Below are 16,708 nucleotides of genomic sequence, written 5' to 3'. Positions count from 1 at the left end.
ATTCATTTGTTGAAACCTAATCATGAATGTGATAGTCTTAGGGTTAGGCCTTTGAAAGATTTATAGGCAGAGTTTTATGAATGGCATTAGTAATGCCTAAAGGAGGCATTGTCACTTTTCCCATGTGAAGACACAGTAAGAAGGTACCATCTATGAGCCAGAAAACAAGCCCTCAAAAAGACACTAAATGTCTGGTAACAAATTAAAAAATTCATAGCAATATCCTGCTAATAAGAAAATAATTAATTGACTGGCTTGATATGTTTAGGTATTGCTGAGGTAACATCTCAAACATATATATAAAATGTTGAAAACATTATTGTGAAGAAAGTAACAAGGGGCTGGGAATATGGCCTAGTGGCAAGAGTGCTTGCCTCATATACATGAAGCCCAGGGTTCGATTCCCCAGCACCACATATATAGAAAACAGCCAGAAGTGGCACTGTGGCTCAAGCGGCAGAGTGCTAGCCTTGAGCAAAAAGAAGCCAGGGACAGTGTTCAGGCCCTGAGTCCAAGGCCCAGGACTGGCAAAAAAAAAAAAAAAAAAAAAAAGAAAGTCACAAGGGACCACATACTATATAATTCCATTCACAGGAAATGTCCATAAGTCGATATAGAAACATAAAAGGTAAATTAATTTCTACTCTTAATTTCATATGTAAGAATAATGTAGCTGTCTGGGAATATGGCCTAGTGGCAAGAGTGCTTGCCTCGTATACATGAAGCCCTAGGTTCGATTCCTCAGCACCACATATATAGAAAAAAGCCAGAAGTGGCTCTGTGGCTCAAGTGGTAGATTGCTATAGTGCCTTGAGCAAAAGGAAGCCAGGGACAGTGCTCAAGCCCTGAGTTCAAGCCCCAGGACTAGGAAAAAAAAAAAGTCTAAGAATTCAACTAAAGAGTAGCTAGAGTAGCTATCACTTTCCTCAACTTTCCATTTCTTCATCTTTGATTTAACTTTTGTGTGTGTATGTGTGTGTGTGTGTGTGTGTGTGCGTGTGTGTGTGTCTAACACAAGAACCTGTGAATGTGACCTTATCTGGAAATAGTGTTTCTATAGATGTAATCAATTAATGAATGGTATTCTTACAGGCAGAATGAAAATAGGCACACAGAAGAAAATGCACTGTGAAGATATACATAGGGACACACAGAGAGACATATGACAATAACAGGTTGACATGAGATGATGCATCCATTAACCAAAGAACTGTCACCAACCATTAGCTCAACGACAGAGGCATGATCCTCCATACAGAATTGGTATGGCCCTGCTAATACTTTGATATCAGACTTCCAGAGATTTGACAAAATAAAGCCAATAATAAAGTTTTATTACAGCTTTCAGACACTAACATATTCAGGCCATAGCATTTTGGCTTCTAATACATCTGTGGATGGACACTGGTCCTTAAAGGCCAAATCCAACTGTTCCTTTTCAGAATTCATTTTCTTTGAGTACATTATACTATTAAGATTTTCTACTTGGAATATCTTTTATTCTTTGTTCTGGGAAACTTTTCTACTCTCTCAAGCAAGTATTTCTCAGTCTCTTTTATTTCTTAGCATTCTGCTTTATTTATTTATGTATGCATACATTTATTTGGTAATGGTCCTGGGGCTGAACTCAGGTCCTGGGTAATGTTCCTGAGCTTCTTTGCCCAAGACTAGTGCTTTACAATTTGAGCCACAGCTCCACTTCAAGCTTTATGGTAGTTAATTGGAGAGTCTCACAGACTTTTCTTCCTGGACTGGCTTTGAAGTACAATCCTTAGATCTCAGCCTCCTGAGTAGCTAGGCTTATAGGCATGAGACACTGGCACCTGACTTAGAACTTTCTCTTTTTCTTTTTTGCCAGTCCTAGGGGTTGGACTCAGGGCCTGAGCACTATTCCTGGCTTCTTTTTGCTCAAGGCTAGCACTCTACCACTTGAGCCACAGCATCCACTTCTGGCTTTTTCTTTGTATGTAGTGCTGAGAAATCAAACCCAGGGCTCTGTGCATGCTAGGCAAGGACTCTACCACTAAGCCACATGCCCAGCCCCTAGAACTTTTTATAAAGTTACTTACTAGACATTTCCATTGCAATATCCTCTGGCACTCAAATTCTATCTTACCATAAAAAAATTTTTTGTGCCAGTACTGGGGGGTTGAACTCAGGGCCTGGGTGCTGACAGCACTTGAGCCTCAGCTCTACATCCAGTTTTTTGATGGTTAATTGGAAGTTTACTGCTCAGATTGGTTTCCAACTGCAATCCTTTATCTCAGCCTCCTGTTTCACTAGGATTATAGTCAAAAGCCACTCATGCCTGGTAGGACCCATGTTTTAATAGTCTAATGTTCTCCAAAAAAAATTATCTTTTCCTTCTACAAACAATAATAAAAGCATTTCTTAATCCTAATGCCAGAGTCTGAGTTGACTGTCTTCTACACACCGTACTTATCTCTAGACATAAATGACAGAAGATTAAAGTAATGCAATAGTCAAAGTCTCTAAAAAGAGCACCCAAATAAGGGTAATATTCACATATCTGGGAGGAAATAGGAGAAATGCCTTCTGTGCTCAACAGTCTACAGCTGAACAAGCACCATCTGAGGAACATTGGAAAAAATCAGAAACAAAGAAGATGGAACTTTGTACTAAAATTTCAGGTAATTCGCCCATTATCTAATTAGTGCAATTAATTTTGTTCTGCTCATTGTGGTAGAACATACATATAATCCCAGAATTTAGGTAGGAAGATTGAGAGTTTGAGGCTAATCTAAGCTACACAGCAAGACTCTGTCTCAAAAAGAAAATATTATTTCATTCTTACAAGATAGGGATGTAGCTCAATGGTAAACTATTTGGCCAGTATATATGAGACCCTAAGTTCAAACGTTGGTATACGCTTTTTCTTTTTTTTTCTTTTTTTGTAGAACTGAGGGTTTGAACTAAGCTGGTACAGTAAGAGTACGCCAGGACTCCATCCCTGTCTTTCATTATTTATTTTTGAGATAGGGTGTCGCTTCTCACTCAGTACACACCTAAGCCAGGATCCACCTACTATGGGCTTGCCATCATCGCTGGGATCACAGGCACATGCCATTGTATCTGTCTTCCCTTCTATTGAGACTTTGCTAGAGACTTTTCTGCTACACTGGCCAGGCACCACAATCCTCTCATATAGCTTGGGATGACAGGCTCACCTCATTGTACTCAGATATAGGTTGAAAAGGCAGTCCCATAAGCTCTTCTGCCAGGCTGGCCTCAAAGTGCAACCTTTCCATTTTCAGCTTCCCAAGTAGCTAGGATTATAGTTGTGAGTTACTGAATCCCAGTTCACAAAGAATTTTTTAATATTTAATTCCTCAGGAAACATAGTTCCTGAGATCCTTCCAGTACAAGCTATGGAGGATAGCAGAGATTTTCCTCATTTCTCCACATTAAAAATAAGGTAGCCAAGCACCAGTGGCTCATGTCTATAATCCTAGCTACTCAGGAGGCTGAGATCTAAGGATTGCAGTTCAAAGCCAACCTGGACAGGAAAATTCATGAGACTCTTGTCTCCAATAAACTTCTCAGAAAAAGCTGGAAGTGGCACCATAGTTCAAGTGGTAAGAGAGCTAGCCTTGAGCACAAAGAGGCTCAGGGACAGGGCCCAAGCCCTGAGTTCAAGCACCAGGACTAGCAAATAAATAAAATAAGAAATAAGGTAGTTCCTACCTCATTGTCAGCTCCAAAGGCATTGATTTGCTCCAATTTGTACGTCCAATATCTGGCTTCCTCCTCTGGTATATCTACCATAAAAATGAAGAAACTGTTATCAGCCAGTAGTAGTTCAGTCATCAGCAGATAATACTTTATTTCCTCAAATAATGAATGTAGTTAGAAAGGTGGCAGTGATATATAACTTGATTCATGCCATACACATTATCTTGAGTCTATATAAAAAACCAACATAACATACTACTATTCCCACTGTTCTTTGATGAAAAGAAATCTTAGAGAGTTAAATAATTTGGCCATGATTTCTCAGTTCATGAACAGATGAATCACAGTTTAAACTGGTTAAGTATAACTCCAAAAGCTGTACTTTATATAAACATGCTATCTTCTGCTCAGAAAAACCAATCTAAAAGATTCAAAGAAAAGTTACATTATTAACTATAAAGATGGTCAAAACTCGTAAGTTTTTTCCCTCAAAACAGCCAGGTGCCTTCCTTCCTTCCTTCCTTCCTTCCTTCCTTCCTTCCTTCCTTCCTTCCTTCCTTCTTTCTTTCTTTCTCTCTCTTTCTCTTTCTTTCTTCCTTCCTTCCTTTCTTTCTTTCTTTCTTTCTTTCTTTCTTTCTTTTCTTTCTTTCTTTCTGAGTCATACTGAAGTCAAAGCATGGTCACCACCCGTGAGCACTTTTGCTCAAGGCTAACACTCTACTACTTTTTTAAAAATAAAAATTTATGTCAAACTGAAAAAAAAAAAAAAACAAAAAACAGCCAGGTGCCAGTGGTTCACACTTCAAAGCCAGCCTGGGCAGCAAAAGAAGCTCAGTGCCCAGGCCCTGAGTTCAAGCCCCAGGACTGACACACACAAAAAAATTAAAAATAGAATTGGGTATAGTAACACAAACCTGTGCTATAGTTGGGCATGGCAGCTGCAGCACTTGGGAGGCAGAATCAGAGGAATTTGAGGCCAGCGTCGGCTACATAACAAGATCTTGTCTCAAGAAAAATAAAATAAAATAAAAATATACTATGTGATTCAACTTTCCCACTTTGGGATTATGGGGAGAGAGGGACACGTGTATATGAACTGAGAGTAGGATCTTTGAAGGATTATTGTGTGTGTGTGAGAGAGAGAGGAGGGAGAGAAGGGGAGAGGGAGGGGGAAAAGGAGAAGAAGGAGAGGGAAAGGGAGGACTGAGGTTTAAACATGGGGCCTGGCCAGGCGCTGGTGGTTCATGCCTGTAATTCTAGCTACTCTGGAGGCTGAGATCTGAGGATCACAGTTCAAAGCCAGCCTGGGCAGGAAAATCTGTGAGACTCATCTCCTATTAACCATCAGAAAACTGGAAGTGGTGCTGTGGCTCCAAATTGTAGAGCACTAGCAGCCTTGAGCTGAAGAGCTCAGGGACAGCACCCAGGCTGAGAGTTCAAGGCCCATGATCAACAAAAATAAAATAAAATAAAATAACCAACACTGGGCCCTTAGGGTTGTTTTTGCTCAAGGCTAGCACTCTACTAAATTTAGCCACAGCTCCACTTTGGGCTTTTTGCTAGTTAATCGGAAACAAGAGCCTTACAAACTTCCTGCCCAGGTTGGATTCAAATTGTAATTCTCAGATCTCAGCTTCCTGAGTAGTTAGGATTACAGGCATGAGCCACTAGCACTCTGCCAAAGGAATATTTGTACACTCATGATTCTAGCACTAATATTTGCAACAGCCAAGAGTTGAATTAACCCAAGGGCCCATTAATGGATAAAAGAATGAACAAAATGATAATATATACATATAATGGAACATTATTCAGCCTTAAAAAGGAAAACCATCATATATTACAACATGAAGGAACTTTAAGATATATTGTTAGTTGGTACAAGTCAATTATACAAAAAAGGACAGGTGATGTTATTCTGGTCACTCATAAGGCTGAGATCTAAGGATTGTGATACAAAGCTAGCCCAGGCAGGAAAATCAATGAGACTCTTATTTACAATTAACTAGCAAAAAGCCAGAAGTGAAAGTATGGCTCAAGTGGTAGAGCAACCAGCCTTGAGTAAAAAAAGCTAAGGGACAATGAATAAACCCTGACTTCCCAGTACTGGCATCAAAACAACAACAACAACAAAACCCTAGAGATCCTACTTAAGAAAATAAAGTAACTCCAAAAGGGATGGATGTGTGCCTCAAGTGGTAAAGCACTTGCCTAACAAGAGCAAGGTCCTGAGATCAAATCCCAGAACTGACACACATACACACACACACACACACACACACACACACACACACACGAGGAGGAGCAGGAGGAGGAAGGGGGGAGGAGGAAGGAAAGGCAGGAAGGAAGGAGGGAGGAAGAGAAAGGAAAGGGAAAAGAAAGAAGAATATAGCCAAGGAGACAAAATATGCATTAGTGCAACAACTAGCAAACAATCTTAAGCAGCGTGATAAAATAAATTATTTATAAATTCTCATCAAATACTTACCAAAAGGTAATTCAAATCTTGTATCAAGCAAAATCTTATGAGGAGTTGGGTTTTTAGTTCCACAGATCTCATCATCTTTCATTAATGTCTCTGCTTCCAAGGTAGACCACTCCCCAGGCCCTTCCTAGGGAACAAAAATCTAAGATTAAACATTAATCTTTTTTTTTTTTTTTGGCTCCCTTAAGAGCCAGGTGTTTTTCTTTTGAATTTCTTTGGGAACTTCTGAGAGCTACTCACATCCTGATAAGGCAAACATACCACTGTCACCACCTGCCACTGATGCACATGGCTTCTGTTCTCCCACTGGGAGCAGCGTTCACTGGGCTCAGCTTTCTGCAGGCTCAATGAGCACAAAATTTCCACATATCAAACTCTAAAACTAAGCATCTATGTAGAACAATATTTAATCTGAAAAAAAGGTTTTAAAAAATCTTGATCTGGGGCTGGGAATATAGCCTAGTGGCAAGAGTGTTTGCCTCATAAACATGAAGCCCTGGGTTCGATTCCCCAGCACCACATATACAGAAAACAGCCAGAAGTGGCGCTGTGACTCCAGTGGCAGAGTGCTAGCCTTGAGCAAAAAGAAGCCAGGGACAGTGCTCAGACCCTGAGTCCAAGGCCCAGGACTGGCCAAAAAAAAAAAAAATCTTGATCTGTGGATCTGTGTAGTTCTAAGTGACTGTGTCACTTAATGATACATATCACTGCTTCTTATTAGTAAGTTACTGACATTGCTAGGTGAATAGAATTGAACAAGTACAGCAATGAAAATGAATTGTTATTTGGCCAGACAGTGTAGAGACCTAAACAAAATTAAAAGAAATAGAGAAAATAAGTAGAAGTAACATCATTAAGTTCTCCCCCTCAAAGAAAACTCGTGTTTCATATTAAAGCCAAACAGGAATATTGAGTTTATGCTTTAACCTGGGAAAAGTAGGGTGAGAGTTCCATTTGGTAATAAAGCATGGAGACAATATGAACACCTAGTGCTAAGTCTAGAAACACCTTAAATTTATATTAGGATTAAATATAGAAGAGGTCAGAAGCCAGCTGTATGGGGATTGGTGATTCAGAGAAACAAAGCCAAAAAAATAGGTCCAGTCAGGTAGCTAAGGAAATTGGATGGGATTACTCCCAGGACATTGCCTTAAAAGAGATATGTCCAAGCATATGTGTTGGCACACATTCTAATCAAATGAAGCATTCTAGCTAAGAAGACTGAAGTGGTACTCTGACACCTCTGAGATCAGCTATAGAGTATAGGAAAGAGCACATTTAACATAATCCCCTGATCCTCTGGGTAAGGTTAGGAATGGACAGGAAGACTAATCCGTAAGCATGGACAAGTATCAACTGAAGAGAACCCAAAATGAAGAAAAGCAAGAGCTACAACCATACCTCCAATCAGAGAGCATACTGACCTCATCTGACTGACGAATGGTCTTCAATGCAATCCACACAGTCCCCAACATTGTATCCCAGATCAGTCCTTTGTTCCATACCTCCACACTTAGACCCAAGTCCAGACGACTGATCTCACTAAAGAAAAAAATATATCTTTTGAGGAAAGCCAGGTAGCATAAAAGAAACTACATACCATTTTGCTACTCTGAATATCATTACCATGATACTTTCATTGAGCAAAAGCAAAAAGTCCCTGAATACTAGCTATAACCATTCTTTAGAAAGCTATGAAAAGTATCCTTGGGAAAAGGCCTTTGTAATCAGAGGTGTACTCATGTAATCCCAACATTTGGTAGGCCAAGGCAGGAGGATAGGCACTATGGTTCATGACTGTAATCTGAACCCAGCTACTCAGGAGGTAGACAAGAGTTATATGGACTTTCCTGCCCAGCGTGGCTTTAAACTGTGATCTTAAGATCTCAACCTCCTGAGTAGCAAGGACTACAGGCATAACCCTGCAATTATTTTCCTTTATACTTCAGTGTAGCCTTGAACACAAAAGTTCACGGACAGTGCCCAGGCCCTGAGTTCAAGTCCCAGGGGACATGGACGGGGACACACACACACACACACACACACACACACACACACACACACACACACCTACGTGTAGGACTAAAGGCATGGTTCAGCAGTAAAGCATAACAAGGATGAGGCCCTGAAAAGGCAGAAAGAGGAAAAAGTTTGGAAGAAGGGAAGGAGAGAGGATCATGATATCAGTAATGCCTAGCTTCCCTTCTACCTCTCTGCTCATTTATTCTTAGTCTCCTTTGTCCCCACTTTAATGCTGCTGCTTTCTAAGCTCTGTTCCTTTTACTGTTATACACATTCTCTCTCTAATCATTCTATACTTAATGACTCTGAGTCTGATTTACCAATATATTTCTCTAAACCAGACTTCACAAGTTTCCATGTATTTTTACATTTCTCAATGAATCATACTCTAACGACCTCAAATATAAACCTATGCATAATTTGTCTTATATTAACCTCTAACGTAAAGAGTAGCAATATCGGGCTGGGGATATAGCCTAGTGGCAAGAGTGCCTGCCTCGAATACACGAGGCCCTAGGTTCGATTCCCCAGCACCACATATACAGAAAACGGCCAGAAGCGGCGCTGTGGCTCAAGTGGCAGAGTGCTAGCCTTGAGCGGGAAGAAGCCAGGGACAGTGCTCAGGCCCTGAGTCCAAGGCCCAGGACTGGCCAAAAAAAAAAAAAGAGTAGCAATATCACCTCCCCAATCATACCAGCTAACATTGGTCCTACCTCAACATCCATCCTTTCCTCTCTATTCTTTCTACTGTCTTTTTTTTTAACCTTTTTTTTTTTCTTTGCCAGTCCTGGGCCTTGAACTCAGGCCCTGAGCACTGTCCCTGGCTTCCTTTTGCTCAAGGCTAGCAACTCTGCCAACTTGAGCCACAGTGCCACTTCTGGCCTTTTCTATATATGTGGTGCTGAGGAATGGAACCTAGGGCTTCATGTATACGAGCCAGGCACTCTTGCCATTAGGCCATATTCCCCACCCCCTTTCTACTGTCTTAATTGTAGCCTTATAATCTTGTCCATTAGCTACCAATGCCTTTAAATATTACAACAAGGCTTCTTAAGTAGCACTATGACAAACAAGACATAGGTGGATATGGTGATAGATATTTATAATTCCCATACTCTCAGGCTATGACAGGAGGAGCAGATCATAGTCAAAGCCAGCTTGAACTACATTGAGGAATCCTGCCTCAAAAAACTGAAGGAAAGGGGCTGGGGATATAGCCTAGTGGCAAGAGTGCCTGCCTCGGATACACGAGGCCCTAGGTTCAATTCCCCAGCACCACATATACAGAAAACAGCCAGAAGCGGCGCTGTGGCTCAAGTGGCAGAGTGCTAGCCTTGAGCGGGAAGAAGCCAGGGACGGTGCTCGGGCCCTGAGTCCAAGGCCCAGGACTGGCCAAAAAAAAAAAAAAAAAACCTGAAGGAAAGGAAAAAAGGGAAAAAAAAGAGAAAGGAATAGTATATTTGAAAGCACAAAAGACTAGAAGATTTCTCCACAAAAACAATATTCATTGTAACACTTTTGTACTACTTAATGATAAGAATTAAAATAATTATTATTCAGGCCTGTGTCCCTTGAGTTGTGCTATAAAAATATGAAAAGGGATTTCAGTTCATTTTCAAATATCACACCAATTTCATATTCTCCTTTGGCTCCCTTAATGTGCACCTTGTAGTCCCACCAAAAAAAAAGCATACCTTTTAAGAAAGGTAGACTTTTATAGGTAAGGAAACTGATGTTAAGAAAAAGCTCAATATTGGGGCTGGGAATGTAGCTTAGCAGTAGAGTGCTTGCCTAACATACACAAACCCCTGGGTTCAATTCCTCAGCACCACATAAACAGAAAAAGCTGGAAGTGGTGCTGTGGCTCAAGAGGTAGAGTGCTAGCCTTGAGCAAAAAGAAGCCAGGGGACAGTGCTCAGGTCCTGAGTCCAAGCCCAAGCTGGCAAAAAAAAAAAAAAAGAAGAAAGAAAGAAAGAAAGAAAGAAAGAAAGAAGAGAGAGAGAGAGAGAGAGAGAGAGAGAGAGAAAGAAAGAAAGAAAGAAAGAAAGAAAGAAAGAAAGAAAGAAAGAAAGAAAGAAAGAAAAGAGGAAGGAAAGAAGGAAGGAAGGAAGGAAAGAGAAGCTCGATATTTAGCATAATCCTTCAGTTATGCTATACTCTTTTCCCTTTTTCTATCTGGAATGGGGAAAAAAACTTTTCTTGGAATTTAGGGGAAAGAGACAAAGAAAAGAGCAAGGCTTTAATATGCAGGATATCCTGCTGCTATAAAGTACTTACAACATGAAATCTTGTTCCCAGGAAGGTTGATCACCACGAACTGCTACAGTTGTACTCTTCACATTCTGTACTTTTAGAGTCACATATGTGTTAAACTTATCTTTGAAAAAAATGAATATGATAATTAATGTTCATATCATTACTCAATCTCACACAGACCTTAAAATCAAGTAATGCACAAATTAAAGTATTAAATGTGCAAGAAAAAATAAGCTACATATTGTGCAACTCAAGGCATAGTAGAGTTGCAAAAATTATAAAGCAATACATTCTCTTCACTAGCATAATCTAACTTTGTGTTTTTCAGTATATCTTGTAGTCAGACATTAGGGCACATGGTTATAATTCCAATATTCAGAAACTAGGCAGGATTGTGAGTTCAGCCCCAGCTAGACAGCAAGACCCTGTCCCCTCCCCCAAAATACATATATATGCTCTACTACAAATATATATATGTGTTGTATGTATGTACATAAATGTACATTTTTGCCAGGCACCAGTGTCTCCCACCTATAATCCTAGCTACTCAAGAGGCTGAGATCTGAGGATCATGGTTCCAAGTCAGCCCAGGCAGGAAAATCTTTAAGATTCATATCTCCAGTTAACTACTAAAAAACCAGAAGTGGTGCTGTGGCCCAAAGTTGTAGAGCACTAGCTTAGAGAAAAAGAGATCAGGAACAGTTCCCAGGCCCCAAGTTCAAAAGACTGACAGATAATAGGTAGGTAGATAGAGATAGATAGATAGATAGATAGATAGATAGATAGATAGATAGATAGATAGATAGATAGAGATAGGTTTGTTTGCAGTAGAGCATTTGTCTAGCATGCACAAGGACTCCTCCAGAAGTAAAGGTAGAAAGATCACAATGGTTAGGGCAAAAGTAGAATATCCTATCTGAAAAACATAAGAACATAAAGGCTGAAGCTTGCGGCTATGAGTTCACAAACCAATACTGCCAGAAAACAACAAAAGAAGACAAAGTGAGCAATAGTAAATGCACAAGAACAACTGTTTATAATAGCAAAATATTGGGAAAAGCCTAAATATTCATCCATGAGAGACTTTGGATGAAAATCTACAACAGTAGTTTGTACAGCACCTTAAAAGAAAGAAACAGAAGCTAGGCATGGTGTATTCAAATGTCCCATGAGTTCCATGCCAATTTGATCTATATAGTGAGAAAAAAGGAGGGAACAGAAGGAGATGCAAGAGGAGGAGAGGACAATACATATACAGAAATGTTCACGATGAGTTCTGGTGGAAATAAAGTGCATGGCACAAAGATATACATATATATATATATATACATATATATATAGCTTGATTCATTATGTCTACAGAAAAGATCTGAAAATATATATTAAAAGCTCTAGTTACTTTTGAGAAATAGAATTGGGTTGATCAAGAGGAAAAATGAACTTTAATTGATATATACAAATACACAAATTCCTTCAATATTGTATAACACCACTGATTTTTAACTAATAATTTCATGAAATTGTGTGTGTCAGTCCTGGGGCTTGAGCTCAGGGGCTGAGAGCTGTCCTTGAGCTTTTCTGCTCAGGGCTAGTATGCTACCACTTGAGCCATAGCTCTCCTTCTGGCTTTTTGGGTGGCTAGAGTCTCACAGACTTTCCTGCCTGGGCTAGCTTCAAACCACCATACTCAGATCTCAGCCTACTGAGTAGCTATTATTACAGTAGTGAGCCACTGGCACCAGGTTTTAAGTTACAGAATCTAGAGAAAAAGCATACAATAATGGAAGGCTGGACTTACCTGGTGAACCCTGGAATTTGGCTCTTTTAACTACAAGAGAAAAACAGAAGATACAATTAAGAATTTTTGCCAATAAAGTTCACTTAACCAACAATGCTTGAGTACCTTCTATATTGCAATATTAAAGGTAAGACTAGATAGTTGTCTAATTCTTAAGAAGTTGAATGTAACCCCTTCGTATAACTAAAGAAACTAAAACTACAAACTTAAACTATATATATATGTAATACAATTTCTGTAGTCCTAACCAAAATCCTCATAGCACAATAAAAATGGATCAGACTTGCAAGAGCTAAAATTATAAAAACTTTTTTCTAAATAATTACTTATTTATTGTCAAAGAAAAACTTTTTTAAAAGGTGTTTTTTTACCTTAGTTTATACAGCAGTTTCATTACTTTAAAACTTAAAGTACAAGCAAGCAAAGAAGTAAACAGATAAATAAATAAAATGCCAATAGTGGGGCTTGGTGGTATTTTCAATAGTCACTGAATTACCTGCTACAATATAGGGTCTGTAAATTGGCATGTAAGTTCAAAGCATGTTCATTGGTTTTCTACAGGTGTTTAATGAATTTTATGACCACCATTTGTTGAAGAGGCTGTCTTTCTTCCATCCTATTTTTTTTTTTTTTTGGCTCCCTTGTCAAAGATTAGGTGGCCATAGGTCTGTGGGTTCATTTCTGGGTCTTCAGTCTTATTCCATTGGTCCTCAGGCCTGTTCTTCTGCCAGTATCAAGCTGTCTTTATTGTAATAGAGTTTGAAGTTTGGTATTGATATTTCTCTAGCACTGTTCTTCCTGCTAAGGATTGTTTTTGCTATCCAGGGTCTTTTATTGTTCCACATGAATTTTTGGATTGAGTCCTCTATCTCATTAAAGAATGATGTTGGGCTATTGATGAGTATTGCATTGAATTTGTAGATAGCCTTTGGCAGTACTGCCATTTTCACAATGTTAATCCTCCCAATGGGAGGTTTTTCCACTTTTTTTTTTTTCCAGTCCTGGGCCTTGGACTCACCTGAGCACTGTCCCTGGCTTCTTTTTGCTCAAGGCTAGCACTCTGCCACTTGAGCCACAGTGCCACTTCTGGCCATTTTCTATATATGTGGTGCCGGGGAATTGAACCCAGGGCTTCATGTATATGAGGCAAGCACTAGGCCATATTCCCAGCCTGTTTTTTCCACTTTCTTAGTTCTGCTTTAATTTCCTTTTTCAGGTTTTTAAAGTTTTCATCATAGAGATCTTTCACTTCTTTTGTTAAGTTTTTTCCTAGGTATTTTTTTAGGCTATTACTAAAAGAGTTGCTTTCTTGATTTCAGCTCTGCTCTTTTCATTGTTGGCATACAGAAAAGCCATTGGTTTTGGAGGGTTAATTGTATACCCTACTACTTTGCCAAAGTATTGGATCGGCTCAATTGGTAAACACCTGTAGAAAATTAAAGCTAGACCCATATGTATCACCCTGCACCAGAATCATTTTCAAATGGATCAAAGACCTTGAGGTAAAAGCAGAAACTCTGAAAATATTACGAGATGGACTAGGAGAAACACTAGGGCTCCTTGGCACAGGTTGAAACTTTCTTAATAAAAACCCAGAAACACAGCAAATCAAAGAAAGGTTGGACAAATGGGACTGCATTAAACTGCAGAGCTTCTGCATGGCAAAGGACATAACTAGCAAGATAAATAGAAAGACCACAGATTAGGAGAAGACCTTCACTAGCCATACAATAGACAAGGCCTCATATCTAAAATATACTTAAAATATACTTACGTCCCCAATAACAAATCCTCAAAGCCCATTAATAAGTGGGCTAAAGACTTTAAAGAGAGCCTTCTCTGAAGAGGAAATGAGAATGGGCAATAGATACATGAAGAAATGCTCAACATCTCTGGCCATGAAAGAAATGCAAATCAAAACAACACTGAGATTCTACCTCACCCCAATTAGAATGGCCATTATCCAGAAAACTGATAACAACAGGATGCTGGCAGGGATGTGGCCAAAAGGGAATTCTACTGCACTGTTGGTGGGAGTGTAAACTTGTTCAACCACTCTGGAAAGACATATGGAGGTTCCTCAAAAGACTAAACATAGAGGTCTCCTATGGCCCAGCAACCTCACTTCTGGCATTTACCCAAAGGATCACAAATAAGGCCATGCTAAAGCTATCAACACAACCATATTCATTGCAGTATTAGTTCCCATAGCTAAAATAAGGAACTAACCCAGATGTCCCTCAGTAGATGAATGGATCTAGAAAATGTGGTATATATACACAATGGAATTCTATGCTTCCATCAGGAAGAATGTCATTGCCCCATTCATAAGGAAATGGGAAGACTTGGGAAAAAACCATATTAAGTGAAGTAAGCCAGACCCAAAGAAACATAGATTCCCTGATTTCCCTCATTGGTAATAATTAGTATACACCTAGGATAGTCCTAGGAGAGGATCACAATAGTTCAATAGATGTGTACATATAATCATATAAGATGATGCTAAGCAGAATGAACTCCAAGATATGGAAACAAGAGGTTTCTCATTGTTGTTAGTTTAATGTACTTTGTAAAATTATTTCTTTTTTCTTTCATTTTTCTTTCCTATGGTTTAACCCCTGTTGTCACTGTATTTGATTTTGGTACCCTGAGTATTGTATATATGTTTATCTGAATTAGGGAAGGGAAAAGGAACATCAAAATGGTGAGACAAAGGATAAAGGGCAAACCAATGCAACAGTGATACTCACAAGATAATATGTTGGAAATTGGCTGTACAACTCAGGGGGAGGAGGTTGGGGTGAGGGAAGGTAGGAGAAAAATGAGGGGGGGTAGCAAGTTTGACAAGAAATGTGCTCACTATATTGCTCACTATAGTATGTAACTATAACTCCTCTGTACATCACTTTGACAATAAAATAAAAATTTAAAAAAACATGTTCATTGGGGCATGATGCAACTTAGTTATATTTGGGGGTAGTATTTTTATCTTCATCTCTCTTTAATATAAATTATACAAAGTGATTTTGTTCTGTTAACTGAATACTACTCTGAAATTGAAAAAGAGCTACACTGATATTATGAATGTTCTAAGTAAATATAATTTTTTACTAAAAAACAACAAAAAGAATATACATGTTGAGCTTCCCTAATCCAATTTATAAATATTTATGAGCACCAGAATGCCAAACAAGGGCTGGGGATATGGCCTAGTGGCAAGAGTGCCTGCCTCATATACATGAGGCCCTGAGTTCGATTCCCCAGCACCACATATACAGAAAATGGCCAGAAGTGGCGCTGTGGCTCAAGTGGCAGAGTACTAGCCTTGAGCAAAAAGAAGCCAGGGACAGTGCTCAGGCCCTGAGTCCAAGCCCCCGGACTGGCCAAAAAAAAAAAAGAATGCCAAACAAATTTCAAATTTTGGACTTTGAGTGTTCAACCAGTAATATCTATGTAAATACTGAAACATCTGACAAATTTCAAAACTAGAAACATTTTTAACCCCATATCAGATAATGAGTACAAACCTACATACAAATGGGCCAGAAAGTACAAGAAAGATAATCCACTGTATCAGAGAAATATAAATCAAGCCAAGCACTTGTGGCTCACACCTGTAATCCTAGCTACTCAGTGGACTGATATCTGAGAATCACAGTTTGAAGCCAGTCCAGGCAGGAAAGTTCATGAGACTCATATCTCCAATTAACCACCAAAAAGTCAAAAGTGGAGCAGTGGCTCAAGTGGTAGAATACTAACCTTGAGCAAAAAAGGTACAGTGCCCAAGCCCTGAGTTCAAGCTCTAGGACTGGCACGAAAAATAAATAAATAACACAGGTGTGTACATATACACACATATACATACATGTATATATACATATATATCACGAATAAGATGCCATTTCTCACTCACAAAATTGGCAAAAAGAGAAAGAAAAAAGATAGACCCAGCCAGGCACATGGCTCACACCTGTGAATCCCAATTACTCAGGCCAGCCCTGGCAAAAAGTTTGTGAAACACTATCTTAACCAATAAATATGGGCTTGGTCCCACAAGTATGTGAGAAGTGAAAATAAGAAGATTACAGTCCAAGCTGGCCCAGGCATAAACTCGAGACCTTATTCAAAAAAATAACTAAAGCAAAAATGCCTGAGAACATGGCTGAAGTGGAAGGTTACTTACCTATCATATGCAAAGCCCCATGTTATATCCCAGTACAATCAAAGAACAAGCAAAAAAGACAGTATTAGGCTTGAATGTGAAGAAAGCAGATCCCTTACTGCTGAATTAGCACTTTGGAAAACAGCCCGGAGTTCCACAAAAGGTTGAAGAGTTATTTGACTCCTAGAAGGAATTCTGCTCTTAATTACATTTAGAAGAAATGAAGAGCTGGACACTGGAAGCTCACACCTGTAATCTTAGCTACTCAAGAGGCTGAGATCTGAGGATGGAG

At 39.3% G+C, this 16,708-nt stretch overlaps 1 protein-coding gene across 1 annotated transcript in view; it reads right to left on the bottom strand.

The window, feature by feature from the left end:
* LOC125338645 overlaps positions 1–16,708 on the bottom strand; it is a 163,284-nt gene that overhangs the window by 124,492 nt on the left and 22,084 nt on the right. Inside the window, 5 exon segments of the mRNA XM_048329602.1 lie at positions 3,706–3,779; positions 6,182–6,305; positions 7,603–7,720; positions 10,478–10,577; positions 12,255–12,284. Of these exon segments, the coding sequence (XP_048185559.1) occupies positions 3,706–3,779; positions 6,182–6,305; positions 7,603–7,720; positions 10,478–10,577; positions 12,255–12,284 (446 nt within the window).

Source organism: Perognathus longimembris, chromosome 1 (assembly GCF_023159225.1).
Source record: "Perognathus longimembris pacificus isolate PPM17 chromosome 1, ASM2315922v1, whole genome shotgun sequence".
Lineage (NCBI taxonomy): Eukaryota > Metazoa > Chordata > Mammalia > Rodentia > Heteromyidae > Perognathus > Perognathus longimembris.
The sequence above is the reverse complement of the archived record's forward strand: the minus strand, read 5'-3'. Positions and strand labels throughout refer to the sequence as shown.